Source organism: Cygnus atratus, chromosome 29 (genome assembly GCF_013377495.2).
Source record: "Cygnus atratus isolate AKBS03 ecotype Queensland, Australia chromosome 29, CAtr_DNAZoo_HiC_assembly, whole genome shotgun sequence".
Taxonomy (NCBI): Eukaryota; Metazoa; Chordata; class Aves; order Anseriformes; family Anatidae; genus Cygnus; species Cygnus atratus.
Genome location: NC_066390.1, coordinates 2,642,173 through 2,658,629, shown reverse-complemented (window position 1 = coordinate 2,658,629; position 16,457 = coordinate 2,642,173). Strand labels below are relative to the sequence as shown.

Below are 16,457 nucleotides of genomic sequence, written 5' to 3'. Positions count from 1 at the left end.
CCTGCCGGGGATCCCAGGGCCGCATCCTGACCCTGCTGGGGATCCCCGGGCCGGATCCTGACCCTGCCGGGACTCCCCGGGCCGCATCCTGACCCTGCTGGCACTTCCCAGGCCAGACCTCGGCCATGCCGGAGCTCCCCGGGCCTGCCCCTGCCCACTCTGCTCCTCCCCGGGCCGGATCCTGACCGCCCCGGGACCGCTCGGGCTGGTCCCCGCCCCGCTGCCCCCCTCCCTCCCACCCCACCCCTCACCCCCCCGGGGGCCGCAGCAGCCCCGGCGCCGCCTCCATCGCTCGAGGGCCGCTTTGCAGCGATGCCGCAGCACCGCGGGGCCGGGCAGGATCGGGCCAGCCCCGGGGGGACACCGGGGGTGGGGGGGGGCTCGGTGTGAGCACCCCAAGCCCTGGGCACGGCCCCACGCGGGGATATGGGGACAGAACCCCCCGGGGGGGGGGGGGGGGCCGGCCCGGACACCGGCCACGCGTGGGCACGGCGGCGGCCGCGGGGCCTGGCAGCACCGGGGACTGCGGGGAGGAGCCGTGCCCGGTGCCCCCCCCGCCGCCGCCCGGTGGCTGCCCAGCTCCGGGGGCGCAGCCGGACGCCACGGGGATGGGCGCGGGGGCGGGCAGGCGGGGGCGGGGACGACCGGGACGCCCCGGCGGCCCCGTGTGATGCGGAGCGAGGCGGCGGCGGCGGCGCGGCCCTTCCCGGCGGAGCGCCGCGGTCCGGTGCGGGGCGGCCCCGCCGGGATCCCGGGGGGTGCCGCCGGGGATGTCCGCCCCGCCGCAGCCCGCCGCTCCCGGTTCCTTCCAGGTGAGCGAGCCGGAGCCTTCCCGGCCCTCCAGGGCCCGGTTCGGCCCGGTTCGGCTCGGTTTGGGGGGGGAGGGGGGGGGGAGGGGGAGGGGGGTGCTGCCGGTAACGCCGCAGCGGCGGGGGCCGTGCCTCCCGGTGCTCACCGGCCGCCCCCCGCCGCTCCCCCCCCCGTCCCCCCCCCCCCCCCCCCCTCCGCAGAGCCCCCGGAGGCTGCCGAAGCGCAAGAGCCGCTTCAAGCGCTCGGACGGCAGCACCTCGTCCGACACCACCTCCAGCATCCTCCGCAGGCAGGTGAGCGGGCACCGGCACCGGCACCGGCACCGGGGCGGGGCAGCCCCGCCAGCCCCGTTACCCCCCCATCCCCCCCCGCTCCCTCCCTCCCCGGCTCGCTCTCGGGGGCGGCGGCGCTGCGGCTCCGCAGTGAGGCACGGGCCGAGGGAGCGCCCGGTTCCCCTTTGTGTCCCCCCCCCCCAAAAAAACAACAACCTCGCCCCCGGTACGGCGGGGACCCGACCGGCCGGTGCTCAGCCTCGTCCCCCCCGGGACCGGAGCCGGGCACCGGGACCGGGCTCCGGTGGCATCGCAGCGGCTAAAAATAGCGAGTGCTGCGTCAGGGCCGGGCCGGCCCCGCCGGGCACCGGCACTGCGGCGCGGGGGGGGGGGGGGGGGAGGGGGGGGGCGGCACCGGGGAAACTGAGGCAGCGGCGGGTTACCGGGGGGTGTCCCCGGGCCGCCCCCTCCCGCTCCGTCAGCCTGTCCCGGGCCGCCTCCCCGCTCCCGTTGCGGCTCGCCCCGGTACCGAGCGCCCCCCCCCCCCCCCCCCCGCCCGGGGTACCGGAGAGCACCGGGGAGGGGATGGGGGGTGCGGGACGGCCCGGGGGGGGGCGCAGGGAGGCCGGAGCACCCGGTTACCCCCGCAGGGTGCCTCTTGCCCCCCCCCCCCGGCACCCCCCGGAGCCCCCGGTACGCCCCATCCCCGAACCCAGCGCGGTGCCTTCAGCACCTCGGAGAGGGCCCGGCCCGGCCCCGCCGCTGCCCCGGGGCCGGTACCGGTGCCCCCGGGACCGACCCCGGACCCCCCCCCCCCTCGCCCGGGGGCTCCCCGGTTCGGGCCGGCCCGGTGCCGCCGGTACCCGTCCCGCCTCGCGGTAACGGGGCGGGCCGGCCCGGTCCCCCGGGAGCCGCAGCTGCCCCCCTCCTCGGGGGCGGGGGGGGCGCGGCGGGGGGGCGGGAGCGGCTCCGGCCCCGCCGCAGGGCTCGCCCCGCAGACGGGGCTGCTGCCGGCTCGGGGCAGGACGGGGGCCGCCGCCGCCGCACCGGAGCATGGAGGTACCCCCGGCCCCGCACACCCCCCCCCGCACCGCCGCCGCCCTCCCCGGTACCACCGGCCGAGGGCTCCGGGGGAACCGGCGCGGCCCCGCCGCTGCTGCCCCGGGATCCCCCCCCCCCCGCAGTCCTCCCCCGGGGCCCCGTCGCGGTGTTCAGCACCGGGGCCGCTCGGGACCCCCGGCGGCGAGTGTAGCCCCCATTTCCCGGGGGTGGGCACACCAGGAGAGGGGCCGAAGCCCCCCCCGGGGAATAGGGAGCCGCCCCCCCCCCCCCGGTCCCTCGCCATCGCCCCCATCCCCATCCCGGTCCGGCGGGGGCGGCCCCGAGCTCCGGGAGCCCCGGGGGGGGCGGCGGGAGGCGGGGGCGGGGAGGGGCGGGGAGGGGCGGCGGAGCGGAGCGGAGCGGAGCGGGCAGGGCCAGGCGAGCCCGAGCCGCAGCCGGAACCGGAGCCGGTGCCGGTAACCGGGAGGGCGGGCGGGGGGGGGGCGCGGGCGGCACGGCTCGGCTCGCCCCGTCTATGTCGTTTTCTGACTCCAGCGCTACCTTCCTGCTCAACGAGGTACCGGCCCGGTACCGGGGGGGGGGGCACGGGGGGGGGGGGACCGTGATCGCGATGTGTGTACGGGGGGGGAGCCGTGCCCGGTGCGGGGGGGCCGTGCCCGGTGCGGGGGGGCCGTGCCCGGTGCCGGGGGGGGGGTTGTGTCTCCCCCCCCCCCCAGGCCCTTTGTTCCTCGCCGCTTCCCCCCCCCTTGCCCCCTCCCCAGCAGGTGCCCCCTCCCCCCAGCCCCCCCGTGGCCGCGGACCCCCCCCCGAGGGGCTGCATGGGGGTGGGGGGGCGGTGGTGGAGACGTGGTGCTGAGGATACTGGGGGGGGGGCTGGTGAGATGCTGGGGGGGGGGGGGGAGGCGTGCTGGGGAGGCCATGTTGGGGGGGGGGCCATGCTGGGAAAGCCATATTGCTTGTGTTGGGGGGGGGCTCTAACACCACCCCCCCGGGGATGAGCGAAGCTGAGATGCGCAGGGTGGGGGGCGTGGGGGGGGGGGGGACACGACACAGTGCCGCCACGTTGCTGAGCTCAGCTCGCCGGGGCCTGGAGCGCCTCGCGGGGGGGGGCGCCGGGGGGGGCTCAGCCACATCCAGGCACCTATAAATATTTCACTGCAGCTTCTGCGCCTGTTCCGGGCGCAGCAGGCAGCCGCTAATTGCCGGCGGGGGGGGGGAGCCAGGGGGGGCCGCACCGAGGCCCCGCACCTGGGTACCCCAGGGCTGGGGATGGGGCACGGGGCTGGGGGGGGGCCTGGGCAGGGCCACATTCGTGGTTGGTGGGGGGGGGGAACAGGACAGGGTCCCACTGCCCCCAGCCTGGCCCTGCATCCCATGCCGGGGGGGGGGGGGCTGCAGGTTTCCCCCTGTTCCCCCCCCCCCAGCACGCGGAGCTTGTCCGCTGCCACGCGCGGGCACCCGGTTTGGTGACACCTGAAAGCGGGGATGGGGGGGGACCGGGGTCCCCTTTCCCGGGCTGGTCCTGCTGGGGGGGGGGGGGGGGGGGGAAGGGGGGAAACGTGGACGCCCCCACCCCTTCGTGGGGGGGCCCCCGCAGCCCCCCGGCACTCAGCGCCGTCCCGCAGGGCTCGGCCGACTCGTACACCAGCCGCCCGTCCCTGGACTCCGACGTGTCCCTCGAGGAGGATCGCGAGGGCGCCCGGCGCGAGGTGGAGAGCCAGGCCCAGCAGCAGCTCGAGAGGGCCAAGGTACGGGGCAGGGGGCACAGCCTTCACCTGGGGGGGGGGGGGGGGGTTGATATTTTGGGCGGGGGGGGGGGGGGAGGCGTTGAGCCCCCCCTCTCCCCCAGCACAAGCCGGTCGCGTTCGCCGTGCGCACCAATGTCAGCTACTGCGGGGCGCTGGACGAGGAGTGCCCGGTGCAGGGAGCCGCCATCAACTTCGAAGCCAAAGATTTCCTGCACATCAAGGAGGTGAGGTGGGGTGCGGCGGGGGTCTGGGGGGGGGGGGGGGGGGGGAGGGGGGGGGAGCAGGACCAGGGACCCCCAACCCACCTCCCCCCCCCCCCTCTTCTCCTGCCCAGAAATACAGCAATGACTGGTGGATCGGGCGCCTAGTGAAGGAGGGGGGGGACATCGCCTTCATCCCCAGCCCCCAGCGCCTGGAAGCCATGAGGCTCAAACAGGAGCAGAAAGCCAGGTAGGGAGCGGCCCCCCCCCCCCGCCCAGCACCTTGCCCCCCCCCCGGCCACCCCGGCACTCACTCACCTCCTGTCTGCCCCAGGAGAGCTGGCAACACCTTGGGCCTCGGCGACAGCGGGAACCGGCGATCGCCTCCCCCTTCCTTAGGTGAGGGAAGGTCGGGGACGTGGCGGGGGGGCGGGGGGGGGGTCCACCGCACTGTCACCAACCTCTGTTTTTTCCCTCCCCCCAAGCCAAGCAGAAGCAGAAGCAGGTGAGGCCCCAGGAGGTGGCTGGGGGAGATGGGGAGGGGGCCGCAGGCACAGTCGGGTGGGGGGGTGGGGGAACTTCGCCCCTCTCCCCAGCTGGTTTTGGGGCTGGGGGGGCGGTCAGGGCACCCAGGTTCACTGAAATCCCCCCGGGGGTGGGAGGGTTTTGGGGCTGGGGGGCGGTCAGGATACCCGGGTTCACTGAAATCCCCCCGGGGGGTGTGATCACAGAGCATTGACCCAACCCCATGTGTCGTCGTCCCCCCCCCCCCCCCCCAGACGCAGCACATCCCGCCCTACGACGTGGTCCCCTCCATGCGGCCCGTGGTGCTGGTGGGGCCCTCGCTGAAAGGATACGAGGTATTTGGGGGGGGGGGGGGGGGGGGGGGGGTCCTGCCCCCTCCCTTTCACCCTCCCCATCTTCTCCGTGCCCGTGCCGTGCCGGTGGCAGGCAGATGGCAGGGCCGGGGCTGCCGGCGGGGCTCCGCGCGGCTGCCACCTCCCCGCCGCTGCCATCTGCCGCCGGCTCACCGCGCGGCCGCCCCGCCGCAGGTCACCGACATGATGCAGAAAGCCCTCTTCGACTTCCTCAAGCACAGATTTGACGGCAGGTGATGCCCCCCCCCCTCCCGTACCCCCCCCCCCGGACACCCCCATCCCCTTCCCCTTCCCGCGCACGGGCAGAGCAGGGTCCCCACCACTGCCTCTTCCCCCCACCCCCCCCCCAGGATCTCCATCACCCACATCACAGGCCGACCTCTCCCTGGCCAAGCGCTCCATCCTCAACAACCTGGGCAAGCAGGCCATCCTGGAGCGCTCCACCACTCGATCCAGCATCGGTGAGGGGCTGGGCTCACCCTGGGGCATTGTGTGTGGGGGGGGGGTCCTCCCATGGGGCTGGCTTGGCCTGAAAGGTCCCCTCTGCCCCCCCCTCAAGCTGAGGTGCAGAGCGAGATCGAGCGCATCTTCGAGCTGGCCAAGTCCCTGCAGCTGGTGGTGCTGGACGCCGACACCATCAACCACCCGGCCCAGCTGGCCAAGACCTCGCTGGCGCCCATCATCGTCTACGTCAAGGTGTCCTCCCCCAAGGTGAGGGGGCTGGGGCTCCGGGGGGGGGGGCGGGGGGCTGCCCCCACGATGCCGTCACCCTCCTGTCCCCCCCCTTTCTCCTCCCCAGGTCCTGCAGCGGCTCATCAAGTCCCGCGGCAAGTCCCAGGTGAAGCACCTCAACGTGCAGATGATGGCAGCCGACAAGCTGGTGCAGTGCCCCCCGGTGAGCCCGCAGGTCCCCCCCCCCCCAACACCCGGGAAATGCCCCGGGGGGGGGGCTCCCCACGCCATGCCTGCCCCCCCCCCACCCCCCCCCCATGCCTGCCCCCCCCCACCCCCCCCCCAGGAGCTCTTCGACGTGATCCTGGATGAGAACCAGCTGGAGGACGCCTGCGAGCACCTGGCCGAGTACCTGGAGGTCTACTGGCGCGCCACGCACCACCCGCCGCACGCCCCGCACGCCGTGCCCTCGCCCACCAGCCTCCCGGGCCTGCAGGTACCCTGCAAACCAACCCCCCCCCCCCCCCCCAGACACCCCCTAGGGGGGCAAAAGGAAAGGGGCAGCCCCCCCCCCAGCCCCGTCTCTGCCCCCCCCCCCCCCCCTCAGAGCCAGCAGCTGCTGGGGGAGCGGGGCGAGCACTCGCCGCTGGAGCACGACAGCCTGATGCCCTCGGACGAGGCCAGCGAGCCCTCGCCCAAACCCTGGGCAGCCTCCTCGCAGCGCGGCTCCCGGCACCTGGAGGAGGAAGAGGAGGAGGAGGAGGAGTACGGGGAGCCTTACCCCGACCTCTACCAGCCCCACCGGCACCACAACAGCGGGCTGCACGGCCCCCCCGGCCCCGCCGCGCAGGAGCGCCTGCTGGAGCGCCCGCCCGAGCGCGACCACGACAGGAACTGGCAGCGCAGCCGGCCCTGGGCCAAGGACAGCTACTAGGGCGGGTGGGCAAGGGGGAGGGAAGGGGGGGGGGGGGGGCGGCTGGGAACCGGCCTCCATCCCCCCCCCCCCCAAACCCTTTCCCTGGGGCCTGGCGGCCAGGTCCCCGCCAGTCCCTTCGCCCCCCCCCCCCCCCCCCAGCCCCGCGCTGGGGGTGCTCAGACAATCTCCCTCTCTCGGGGAACTCCTCCGCAGCGGCAGCTTCCCGGCGCCTGGCCCCGGGCACGTCTTCAGCCATAATAAGCACAGGAGGGGGCCGGCGGCCAGGACGCCAGGGCCCCCCCACCCCACCCCCCCTAAAAAAAAAGAAAAAAAAAAAACCCCACTCCCTGACTCCAGGTGACCCGAGAGCAGCCACATGCCTTCTCCCTGCCTCAGTTTCCCCGCCTGGCCCCCCCCCCAGCATCGCAGGCTGCGTCATTCCCTGCAGGGCAGCCCCGCCATCAGCAGAGGGTGCCCCCCCCCCCACCCCCCAGAAGGACGCGTGGGCCCTGGTAAAAGAGGGGGGGGGGGGGGGGCACAGTTTCAAGCAGCATCCCCCCATCCCGCTGCCCTGAAGATGTAGGGGACAGTGCTCACCTCCCCCCCCCGCCCCCGGGGCCTGGCCTGTCCCCCCTCCCCTGCCCCTGCATGGGACCCCCCCAGGAGGAGGGGGCCGCACCAGTTGCTTCGCTCTGCACCGATCTCCCCCCGCCCCGTTCACAGTAGCCAAACCGCTTCCTCCCCCGGGGACAGAGGGGGACAGAGGGGGACAGACAGGACCCCGCAAAGGGCAGCTGCCCCACGCCTGCACCCGCTGCCCCGTCCCCACCACCCCCTGTCCCCGCACGTCACCGCAGTCCTGTAAATACAGCGCCCACGGCCCTCGGCCGGCGGCTGCTCCGCGGAGGGTCCCGGTCACCCCGGGGCCCTTCGCAGGGAGCCGTCCCCAGCCGGCAGAGGGGAAAAGGGTGGGAGCCACAGATTTGTTATAATTTCTTTTTGTAGAAAGCACTGATTTCCCTGTAACTTGTTTCAGAAACACGAGCGTGCTCGGAGGCAGCGGCGTCCGGTTTTCTGGCGGTTGGGGAAGGGGGAAAGCTGCAGCACCGCGACTGCAGGCGCCGGGGCTGGGTGAGGGACAGGACCCGGGGCTCAAAGGCTCCTGATTTAGCGGCACTGCCAGCTCCGAGCACCTCCGGGAGCGCTGGAGGGTGCAGGAAAGCTGCCACCCGGGGACACTGAGGCGGCGCCACAGAAACGGACAGCACGGGAAGGCGACATCTGGCAAGGCTGCTGCAGGTTTATTCCTGCAGCTCGGAGTTTGAGCTAAAAAAGGGATGAAAGGGACACAGCTCCAGGGACAGCCCTGCCTACAAATCAGCGCAAGGAACCCAGCCCCGACCCTGCCTGGGCAGCAGGGGGGCAGGGAGGAACCTGCCCCCGAAACAGCCTCCGGCAGCTCCACGAGTCCCCGGTGAACGCAGGGAGAGGGACCGGGAGCACACGGGGGACGTTTCGGGGCAGCCCCGGCCCCAGTCCCTGCTGTCAGCAGTCCTGGCTGCACTGGGGCCAGCGGCTCGGGGCAAGGAGCAGCCAGCAAAGTCCCGGCAGCCCTCGGTGGTCCTCCTGTCCCCAGAGCGGTGGCCGAGAGGCGGACGCCATCCCCGGGGCCTCAGGCGAAGATGGTCTCCTCCCGCCTCTTCTTGGTGAGGATGGTGCCAGGCTTGTGCTGGGCGTCGGGGTGGTTGGCCAGCTCGGGGGGGCAGGAGGACACGGGGCTCTCCAGGATGGCCTGCTTCAGGTCGTAGAAGACGGTGGAGTCCTCCTTGGTGAGGAAGGTGATGGCCACGCCGCTCTTCCCCGCGCGGCCCGTCCGCCCGATGCGGTGGATGTAATCTGCAGGGGGCGGGGGAGTCAGGCAGGGCCACCCCGCCCTGTGCCCCCCTCCCTCCCCCCCCCCCAAAAAAAAATTAACCGTCCTAGCCAAAACCAGGCCCCCAACTCACCCTCGATGTTCTTGGCCATGTCGTAGTTGACGACCATGGAGACGTCGTGGATGTCGATACCGCGGCCGGCCACGTCCGTGGCCACCAGGATGTCCTTGGCCCCGGCCTTCAGGTTGGAGAGGGCGAACTCTCGCTGCTCCTGGCCTTTGCCGCCGTGCAGGGTGCAGGCGTTGTACTGCAGGACGAGAGAGGGGTCAGGAGGGGGGGGGGGCGGGAAACGGAGCCTGGGCGGACCGGAGGGGAGCCGCGGGGGTCTCCGCGCTCCCATGGCTCTGCCACGGCGCGGAGGACCACGCAGCGACACCAGGGACAGGACGGATCGAATCCCTGTGACGATTTGGTCACTGGGACCTGCGGGGCCTGGGGACGGCACCGCGAAACGCAAAAGCTTCTGGCTGAGGGACGAAGAGAGACAGAAGCGCGGGCTGTGGGACGACACCCAGCCCAGCCCCGCCGAAGCGCGAGGCTCCGGCCCGCACTCACCCCCATCTTCTCCAGCGACTTCGCCAGCACATCGCAGCCCTTCTTCTGGTTGACGAAAATGATAATGGGCGGGTCGAAGCCCTGCTCCAGAATGGCTAACAGCTTCTTCCTGTTGGCAGGAGGAGAGTTGGGCAAGGGGGGAGAAGCTGCAGTGCCCCGCGGGAGCCATTCCGCTCTCCAGGGTCCCACATCACCCCCCCACCCCCCACGGAGCTCCCTCGCCCCCCAGCGCCCCCAGCCACCCTGAGACCCCTCCTCTCCGCACCTCTTCTCCGACTCCGACATGAGGAAGACCTTCTGCTCCACCCGCTCGTGCGGCTTGCCGGCGGAGCCGATGTAGACCACAGCCGGACGGCGGAGGTAGCTGCGGGCCAGGCGCTCCACCGCCGGCGGCATGGTGGCCGTGAACATGACGGTCTGCGAGGGAAGGGAGCAGTGAGCAGCGGCCCCTTGGGGTGGGAACGCAGCCCCCGCCTCTCTCGTCCTGTTCCCCAGAGCCCCAAAATTGTCCCTTCTCCGCTACGCGTTGCCCCCCCCCCCCCCCCAGCTTGGCAGGCAGCACCCCCAGATTCTGCCCCGGGCTCCTGCCCGCACCCACCTGCCTGTACTTGTGCTTCCCCGACTCGAAGTTCGCCAGCATCTTCTCGGGGTCCTCCGCCTCGTCCGTGTCGGGCTTCTGGTTGGTGACGGGCATGTGCTCCAGGATCTTCTGCACGTCGGGCTCGAAGCCCATATCGATCATGCGGTCCGCCTCGTCCAGCACCACGTAGGTGCAGCGGCTCAGCACCAGGTAGCGGTTCTCCAGCACGTCAATGAGACGCCCCGGCGTGGCGATGACGATCTGGGGGGAGAGAGGGTTGACGGCTGCAGCCTGGTCGGGACCTGGCCCCTACCGGGGGGCTGGCGGTGCCCCCAAGACTCCACCGCAGGACCCTCCAGGGCTTCCTGACCCTCACCTCGCAGCCCATGCGCAGCCGGAAGCCTTGGTCCTCGCGGGAGATTCCCTCCGATCACGGCCACCGTGCGGATGCCCAGCGGCTTCCCAAACTTGATGGTTTCCTCCTCGATCTGCTGGGCCAGCTCCCGAGTAGGGGCCAAGATGATGGCGTAGGGACCCTGGTCCGACTCCTCGATCCTGCAAGCGGGAAGGATACGGCCACGTCGCCCATGGGGATGCACTGCCCCTCTCCGCGGCGTCCCCGTGCCCCGTCCCACCTCGTCCCCGGGCCCCGCCCCACTTACCGGTCGATTTTGGGCAGGGTCGTGATCCAGACGAGCAGGGGGATGAGGAAAGCGGCCGTTTTGCCGCTGCCCGTCTCAGCCACGCCGATGATGTCGCGGTTCTGCAGGCCGATGGGGATCGCCTGGCGCTGGATCGGGGTGGGCTCCTGGCGAGGAGAGAGGCGGGTTTGGGAGCAGAACTTCCCCCTCGCACGGATCACCCCCAAAATAACAGAGCCAGGAGCACCGAGCCCGAGAGCCAGCTCCCCACGAGGGCCGCCTGGGGCTGCCAGCAGCAGCCCCTGCTCCCCGTGCCCACCTTGTAGCCGCACTTGTCGATGACCTCCAGGATGTGGGGGGGCAGGGATGAGTCCTTCCAGGAGCGGATGGGGTTGGGGATCTTGCCCCCTTTGGTGGTGATGCTGTAGTCCTCACGGAAAATACGCCAGTCCCTGTCTGTCATCTCGTCCAGCTTCTTCTGGGACCAGTGGCGGTCATCCCAGCGCTGCTTGGCCTCCTTCTTCCTCAGCTTCCGCAGCCTGGCCCTGAGTGGGGGTGAGGAAGGGGACAGGGTTCACCCCGTACCTCTGGGGACACGGGATTTGTCCCTCCACCTACAGAAGCACACGCTGCAGCCCGGTGCCACCCCCTAGCTCTGCGCCCTCCCAGCTTCTCCCCCCATCTAAGCGCACTCACTCCTCTTGCTCCTTCTCCTCCAGCGTTCGCCTCTTTTCCATCAGGTCCCCGTAGAAACGCGACTGCTCCCTTTTCTGCTGCTTCAGGTCGATCCCTGCGATGAATCCCCGGCCCAGCAGCTGCACTTGGTGCCGTTCCTTGTACCTAGGGTAGGGCAGGAGCGTCAGAGGGAGGGCTGGGGCTGCCCAGCACCCGCCCCCGGGGCACCCCAGCACCCCCCCCGGGGCACCCCCAGGCCCTCACAGCGGGTTGTAGTCAATGGACGTGTCCTCTGATGCATCCCACTCAAAGACAAACTTGCGGTCGTTCAGGTGCCGGGTGCGTCTCCGCTTCTTCACCCCTCCCAGGTAGCGCTCCTGCGGGCGGCAGAGCATCAGCAGGGCAGGAGCCCAAGCGTTCCAGCCCCCCCCCCCGGTGCCCCCGAGGCCAGCCCCCAGCAGCACCTTGATGGCGTGGAGCTCTTTGCTCTTGTCTTTCTCCTCCCGAATCTTCTGCCTGCCCTCCTCGTCCTCCGTGCCGTTGGTCTCCCGCTCCATGCGCTCCCGGCGCTCCCTGCGCTCACGCTCCTGGGGGTCTTCTGGGGAGCAGGGGAAGGACCTCAGAAGAGCCCAGCACCCCACGGCGAGGCTGGGAGGCTCCGGGGGGTCCCACCACAGCCCCTCACACCCAGGCAGGGGCGACACCTTACCTAGCATCTTCCTCCCCATTTCCTGGAACTGCTTCCTTTTCTTCCTCTCCTCCTCCAGCAGCCGCTGCCGCTCCTCCACCTCCTGCTGCCGCCGCCGCAAAGCCTCTGCCTCCCGCTCTGCCTTGGACAGGAACTTGGGCTGCGGCAGGAAAAAGAAGGCTCAAACCTGGCCCGGCCACCCCAGGACACGACGCCCCACTCCAGCCACCCGTCCCGGCACAGCTGCCACGGCCGGGACTCTGCAGGAAGGGAGGACTCCCCCTCCTACCTTAGCTTCTGCCTCCTCTTCAGCTTTCTTCTTCGCCAGCAGCTCCTCCAAGGACAGGGGCTGGGCCTGCAAACGTGGGGCCGGATCGTTAACAGCCCCCGGGGGGGGCCGTTTGCTTCAGCAGAGGCACCCTGAGCGCTGCAGGAGCTGCGAACCAAGACCCCGTTCCTCACCTTCTCCTTCTTCAGCGCATTCTCCTCCTCTTCCTCCTGCTTTCCGCAAGTCCCGCTCCTTCCGGGACTTCGAGTCCTTGCCCCTGCTTGGGGACAAGCTTCCCGGCAAAACAGGGGGAAAATCGGGCACCGAACACAGCCCCGGGACCACCCCGACCCCTCCGACGGGGGGAATCCCCCCCAAGCAGAGCCTGGGACGCTGCCCCACCGCAGCAAAGCGGGGCCGCAGCCACCCCGAGACGAGAAGACGCTCACCTGGATCTCTTCCTGTCCTTGTCCCGCCGGTGCCCATCCTTCTCCCGGTCCCGGTCCTTCTTGCCCCGGTCTCGATCTCGGTCTTTGTGCCGGCGGTCCCTGCGGAAGGGGACGGGGACGGTGACGGTGCGGCCCCCCCCGTCCACCTCCTCAGCCCCTCCTGGGGCTCCCACGGGCCCCCAAGGGGGAAGAACAGTTTCGCCAAGAGGCCCGCGGGGCTCACCTGTCTACCGACTTGGAGCGGGACCGGGAGCGGGAGCGGCTGCCTCGCCTCCTGTCCCGGGACCGGTGCCGCTTCCTGTCCTTGCCGGGGGACCCCTTGCGGTCCCGGTCGCGGTCCCTGTCCCGGTCGCGGTCCCTGTCCGGGGAACGGGAGCGTTTCCTCTCCTCCTTGACGGGCGACGCGTCCCGGTCCTTCTTGTCCGCCAGTTCTCCAGCCATCTGCGGGACGGGGGCTCAGCGGGGGCCGCCGGGGGGGGACCGGGTACCGGGCAGAACCGGGGGTCGGGAGGGGGGGGGCACCGGGCAGAACCGGGGGTCGGGAGGGGGGGGCACCGGGCAGAACCGGGGACCGGGGGGACAACCGGGGGCCGGGGGGAGGGAGACCGGGGACCGGGGACGGCACCGGGGACCGGGCAGAACCGGGGAGGGCACCGGGGGCCGGGCCCTGCCTGCGAGCCCAGCTCGGGGGGAGGCAGCGGCAGGGCCCTGCAGCCCCCCCCCCGGTCCCGGGTGGATCCCCGGGGCCTTCCTGCGGGTCCCGCCCCCCCCCCTCCGCCAGCCCCGGCCCCGTCTCACCGCCGCAGGCCTCAGCTCCGCCGCGCAGCCACCGCCGCCATAGCCGCCGGGCGCCGCGGGGCACGCCGGGAAGGCGAGTCCCGGGGACTGCAAGTCCCAGCAGCCCACGCAGCAACCCCCCCCGCAAACGGACTACAACTCCCAGCAGCCCCCGCGGCCTCCCCGCTCCCGTCGCCTTTGGGCCCGGTGTTCCGAGGGAGGCCGGCACCGGGCGGGGGCCGACGAGACCCCCCCCGGGGAGCGCCCGGCGTGGCGCGGGGACCCCGGCACACGGGAGCGGGGCACTCGCGTGGGCTCCGGTGTGACCGGGGCTCCCGGGGTGCCCTCAGGCCTAGTCCGGCCCTGCGCTGGCCCAGGGATCCCCCAGCGGCCCTTCCTAAGCAGCCCAAATCCATCCAATTGATTGTTTTATCAACTAATAAAAGCCTCACATTGATTATTTTACCAATTGATTAATCAAAGTCTCACATTGGCTATTTTATCACTTAATATAAGTCTCACATTGATTGTTTTATCACTTAGTAAAAGTCTCGCATTTATTAATTAATTGGTAAAATAATCAAAGCCTCACGTTGATTATTTTATCAATTAATAAAAGCCTCACGTTGATTATCTTATCACTTAAAAAAGCCTCATTGATTATTTTACCAATTAATTAATAAAAGCCTCACATTGATTATTTTGTCAATTAATAAAAGCCTCACGTTGATTATTTTATCACTTAATAAAAGCCTCACATCGATTATTTTACCAATTAATAAAAGTCTCACATAGCACTGGTGGGAACTGGTAAACGCCGTCTCTTCTCACGGGCAGGGGAGCCTCAGCGTTGGTGCTGAGCGGGACTGAGGCATGGAGCTGAAGGCCGAGCTCTGGGTGCTGGGGGGGGCAGCGGCCGGCACCCCAGGGTGCCGCTGCCCCTGGTTCAGGGAGGCCGTGAGGCCGCAGCTTTGTGCTGTGAGGCAGGGAGAGCAAAATCCCGAGCCCTCCGTCGCCAAACCCTCTGGTTCGGGCTCCCTGTGGGTGAGGCACCGAACGAGGGCTCTGCTGCCATCTGCTCAGGCCGCCCCTAAACCACCCCAGGAGGGTCGGGACTCGTACGGTATCGGGTGAGCCCTGAAGCTTCCCTGGGTGTAACCGCTGTCGTTTCGGATTTAAAACATCAGGGTTTTATTCAGAAAACTAATTCCCGTGAAACTCCCCCTGAGCCTGACGGCACCCAGTGCCTGGTGGTGCGTGATCGCAGCCTGGGTGCAGCCCTGGATCCTGAGGTGCTGAATCCCAGCCATCGCAGGTCCTGTTTCCACTGCAGAGCAAGCAGTCCCTCTGTGGATGACTGCCCTGGGCGTAAAAGATGTTTTCTGCGGTGCTGTTACGGCCTAAGGATCAAGAGAGTTTGGCTTTTACCATGCATACGTTACAGGACCAAATCATTATATAAGATTCCATCTTACATAGGGTCATATTTAGCAACTGCCGTAACACTCGTTCCATTATTACAGGGGTGGAATAGCGACTGTGTTATTCAACTCACAATTACAATTTCTTAAGCAGATAACAAACGAGATGGTCGGTATTGCTTACAGCACCCTCAGTCACTGGAGGCAGAATTCAGGTGTTTGGCAGAACCTGGCCCCTGAACACCTTGGTGCCGACCTAATCTGGCACACCGAGCCCCAGTCCCACAAATTATTGACAACCTTTTAAAGCACATTTGCGTGACAGAGACCCTGTAGCTCATCAGGGTGCCCCAGGGCTCAACTTCAACCTGTGCGGGGATTACAAGCAATCATAATTATGCTTTGCGTTACAATCGAACCCACGCACGGTTTCAATTAAAATGTAACACCAGAACATGAGCTTGTGACGATTCTGACCTAGAAACCTCGTGGACCTGTAATAATGAATCAGCAGTTACAAGTGATGATGTTTTTGCTGGTCTGGAATTCTGGAACCTTAGATTGAGTTGTTAATAATATGAATTACCAAAGATACTGTAATTTCACTCATCCCGGACCTACACACTGTAGTCTACAGAGTAACGGCTGGCCAAGCACTAATAATAACTGGGGAATACGCAGACCTGACAACATATATGCATGTATAGATCACAATCCCTTCTGGACAATCCAATTAAGCCAAACAGGCCTAATAAAATTCCGTTGTTCTTCCAACCTGCGGTGCTGGCTGCCAACAGCGCAATGACTCCTGGCAAAGCTGGCGACGAGCGGCTCAGCGCCGGGGAGCCTCCGGCTTTGCAGCTCAGCTGCCTCCAAGAGCCTCCTGCCGCAGCGGGCAGGCACCTGCACCACAGCGCGCCTTGCTCCCCAGACACTTTCATCTTAAAAATTTAATATTTTAACTTTCTACGCAGCCATCGCCACAGGGCGAGGTAATAAGCACCAAGTGTCTAACCCCTCGGCAGGAAGGCCGAATTGTTGGGTGGCTTTTTACGAACGCGGGACTTTACACGTCTTCCTGGTGGTGGCAGAAGACCCAGGCAGAGCAGGATGTGTGCTGGGCTGGGAACCCGCTGCTACAAGTAAATAATCATAACTAAATACCGCTTTTAGTAGTAATGATTTATAATAGGGGAAAAAAAATAAAGAAAAAAGCCTCTGTGTCCTCGGGTATTATAGAATCCCACAAAGCCACTGCTGTGACTCCTTCAGTCGCGGACACCCCCCCCAACACCCCACTGCTCCATGCAAGAGCCCCACAACCAGCACAGCATCTGTCCCCAATCCCCGACCCCTACAATTACCCCCCCATCCCCAAGCTGTCCCCTTGCTGGGGGACCAGGTAGAGCCAGGAGGGGCTGGGGGCAGCAGGAGACCCCCCTAGGGACCCTTATGGGGTACCCGAGGCTGCCCCACAGCACACAGGCAGAGCCCTGGCCCACCCCAGGGGGGGGCCACACAGCTCCAGGACTCCCACCCCACCCCAGGGGCTTTACCCTGGGTCACACTACATCACCACCCATGGGTGACAGCACAGCCAGCTGCTGGCATCACGTCACCTTTCCCTGCTGGCACCCTGAGGTGTGGCACCCCAGGAAGGAACCTGCCCTGGAGAGTGCCAGGGCTGAACCCCCCCGCCCCCCCCCCCCCCCCCCCAAAACACAGCACCAGGCACCTGCTGCACGTGGGTAGTTGTTATATTTTTCCGATAATAAATAAGCTTTTTAATAACACTGAACATTGAACAGAGTCACCCCAAGAGACAGTCTATAAAACAGCCGCCCCCTCCCCGGAGCCCCGCTCCCCACCGGGGCTTGGGGGGGGGGGGGGGGGGGGCACCCCGAGGCATCC

The 16,457-nt window shown here is 68.6% G+C and overlaps 2 protein-coding genes across 2 annotated transcripts; one reads left to right on the top strand and one right to left on the bottom strand.

Annotated features, from left to right (window-relative positions):
- The first annotated feature begins 312 nt into the window (after positions 1-312).
- CACNB3 (calcium voltage-gated channel auxiliary subunit beta 3) lies at positions 313-6,576 on the top strand. The gene is given in 18 exon segments (XM_035572180.2): positions 313-335; positions 580-650; positions 653-706; positions 709-812; positions 1,011-1,103; positions 3,770-3,892; positions 3,994-4,116; positions 4,227-4,342; positions 4,427-4,491; positions 4,578-4,597; positions 4,872-4,952; positions 5,145-5,203; positions 5,321-5,342; positions 5,344-5,431; positions 5,530-5,681; positions 5,770-5,865; positions 5,989-6,138; positions 6,250-6,576. Coding segments are annotated over 18 exon segments (1,767 nt in total).
- A 1,262-nt stretch (positions 6,577-7,838) lies between these two features.
- Positions 7,839-13,229, bottom strand: DDX23 (DEAD-box helicase 23). The gene is given in 19 exon segments (XM_035572160.2): positions 7,839-8,454; positions 8,565-8,739; positions 9,048-9,156; positions 9,313-9,464; positions 9,646-9,888; positions 10,004-10,051; positions 10,053-10,182; positions 10,290-10,435; positions 10,588-10,813; positions 10,965-11,108; positions 11,208-11,320; positions 11,408-11,541; positions 11,653-11,791; positions 11,921-11,986; positions 12,094-12,141; positions 12,143-12,191; positions 12,349-12,447; positions 12,572-12,789; positions 13,147-13,229. Coding segments are annotated over 18 exon segments (2,463 nt in total). The 5' UTR covers positions 13,147-13,229; the 3' UTR covers positions 7,839-8,230.
- Between the last annotated feature and the right edge of the window lie 3,228 nt (positions 13,230-16,457).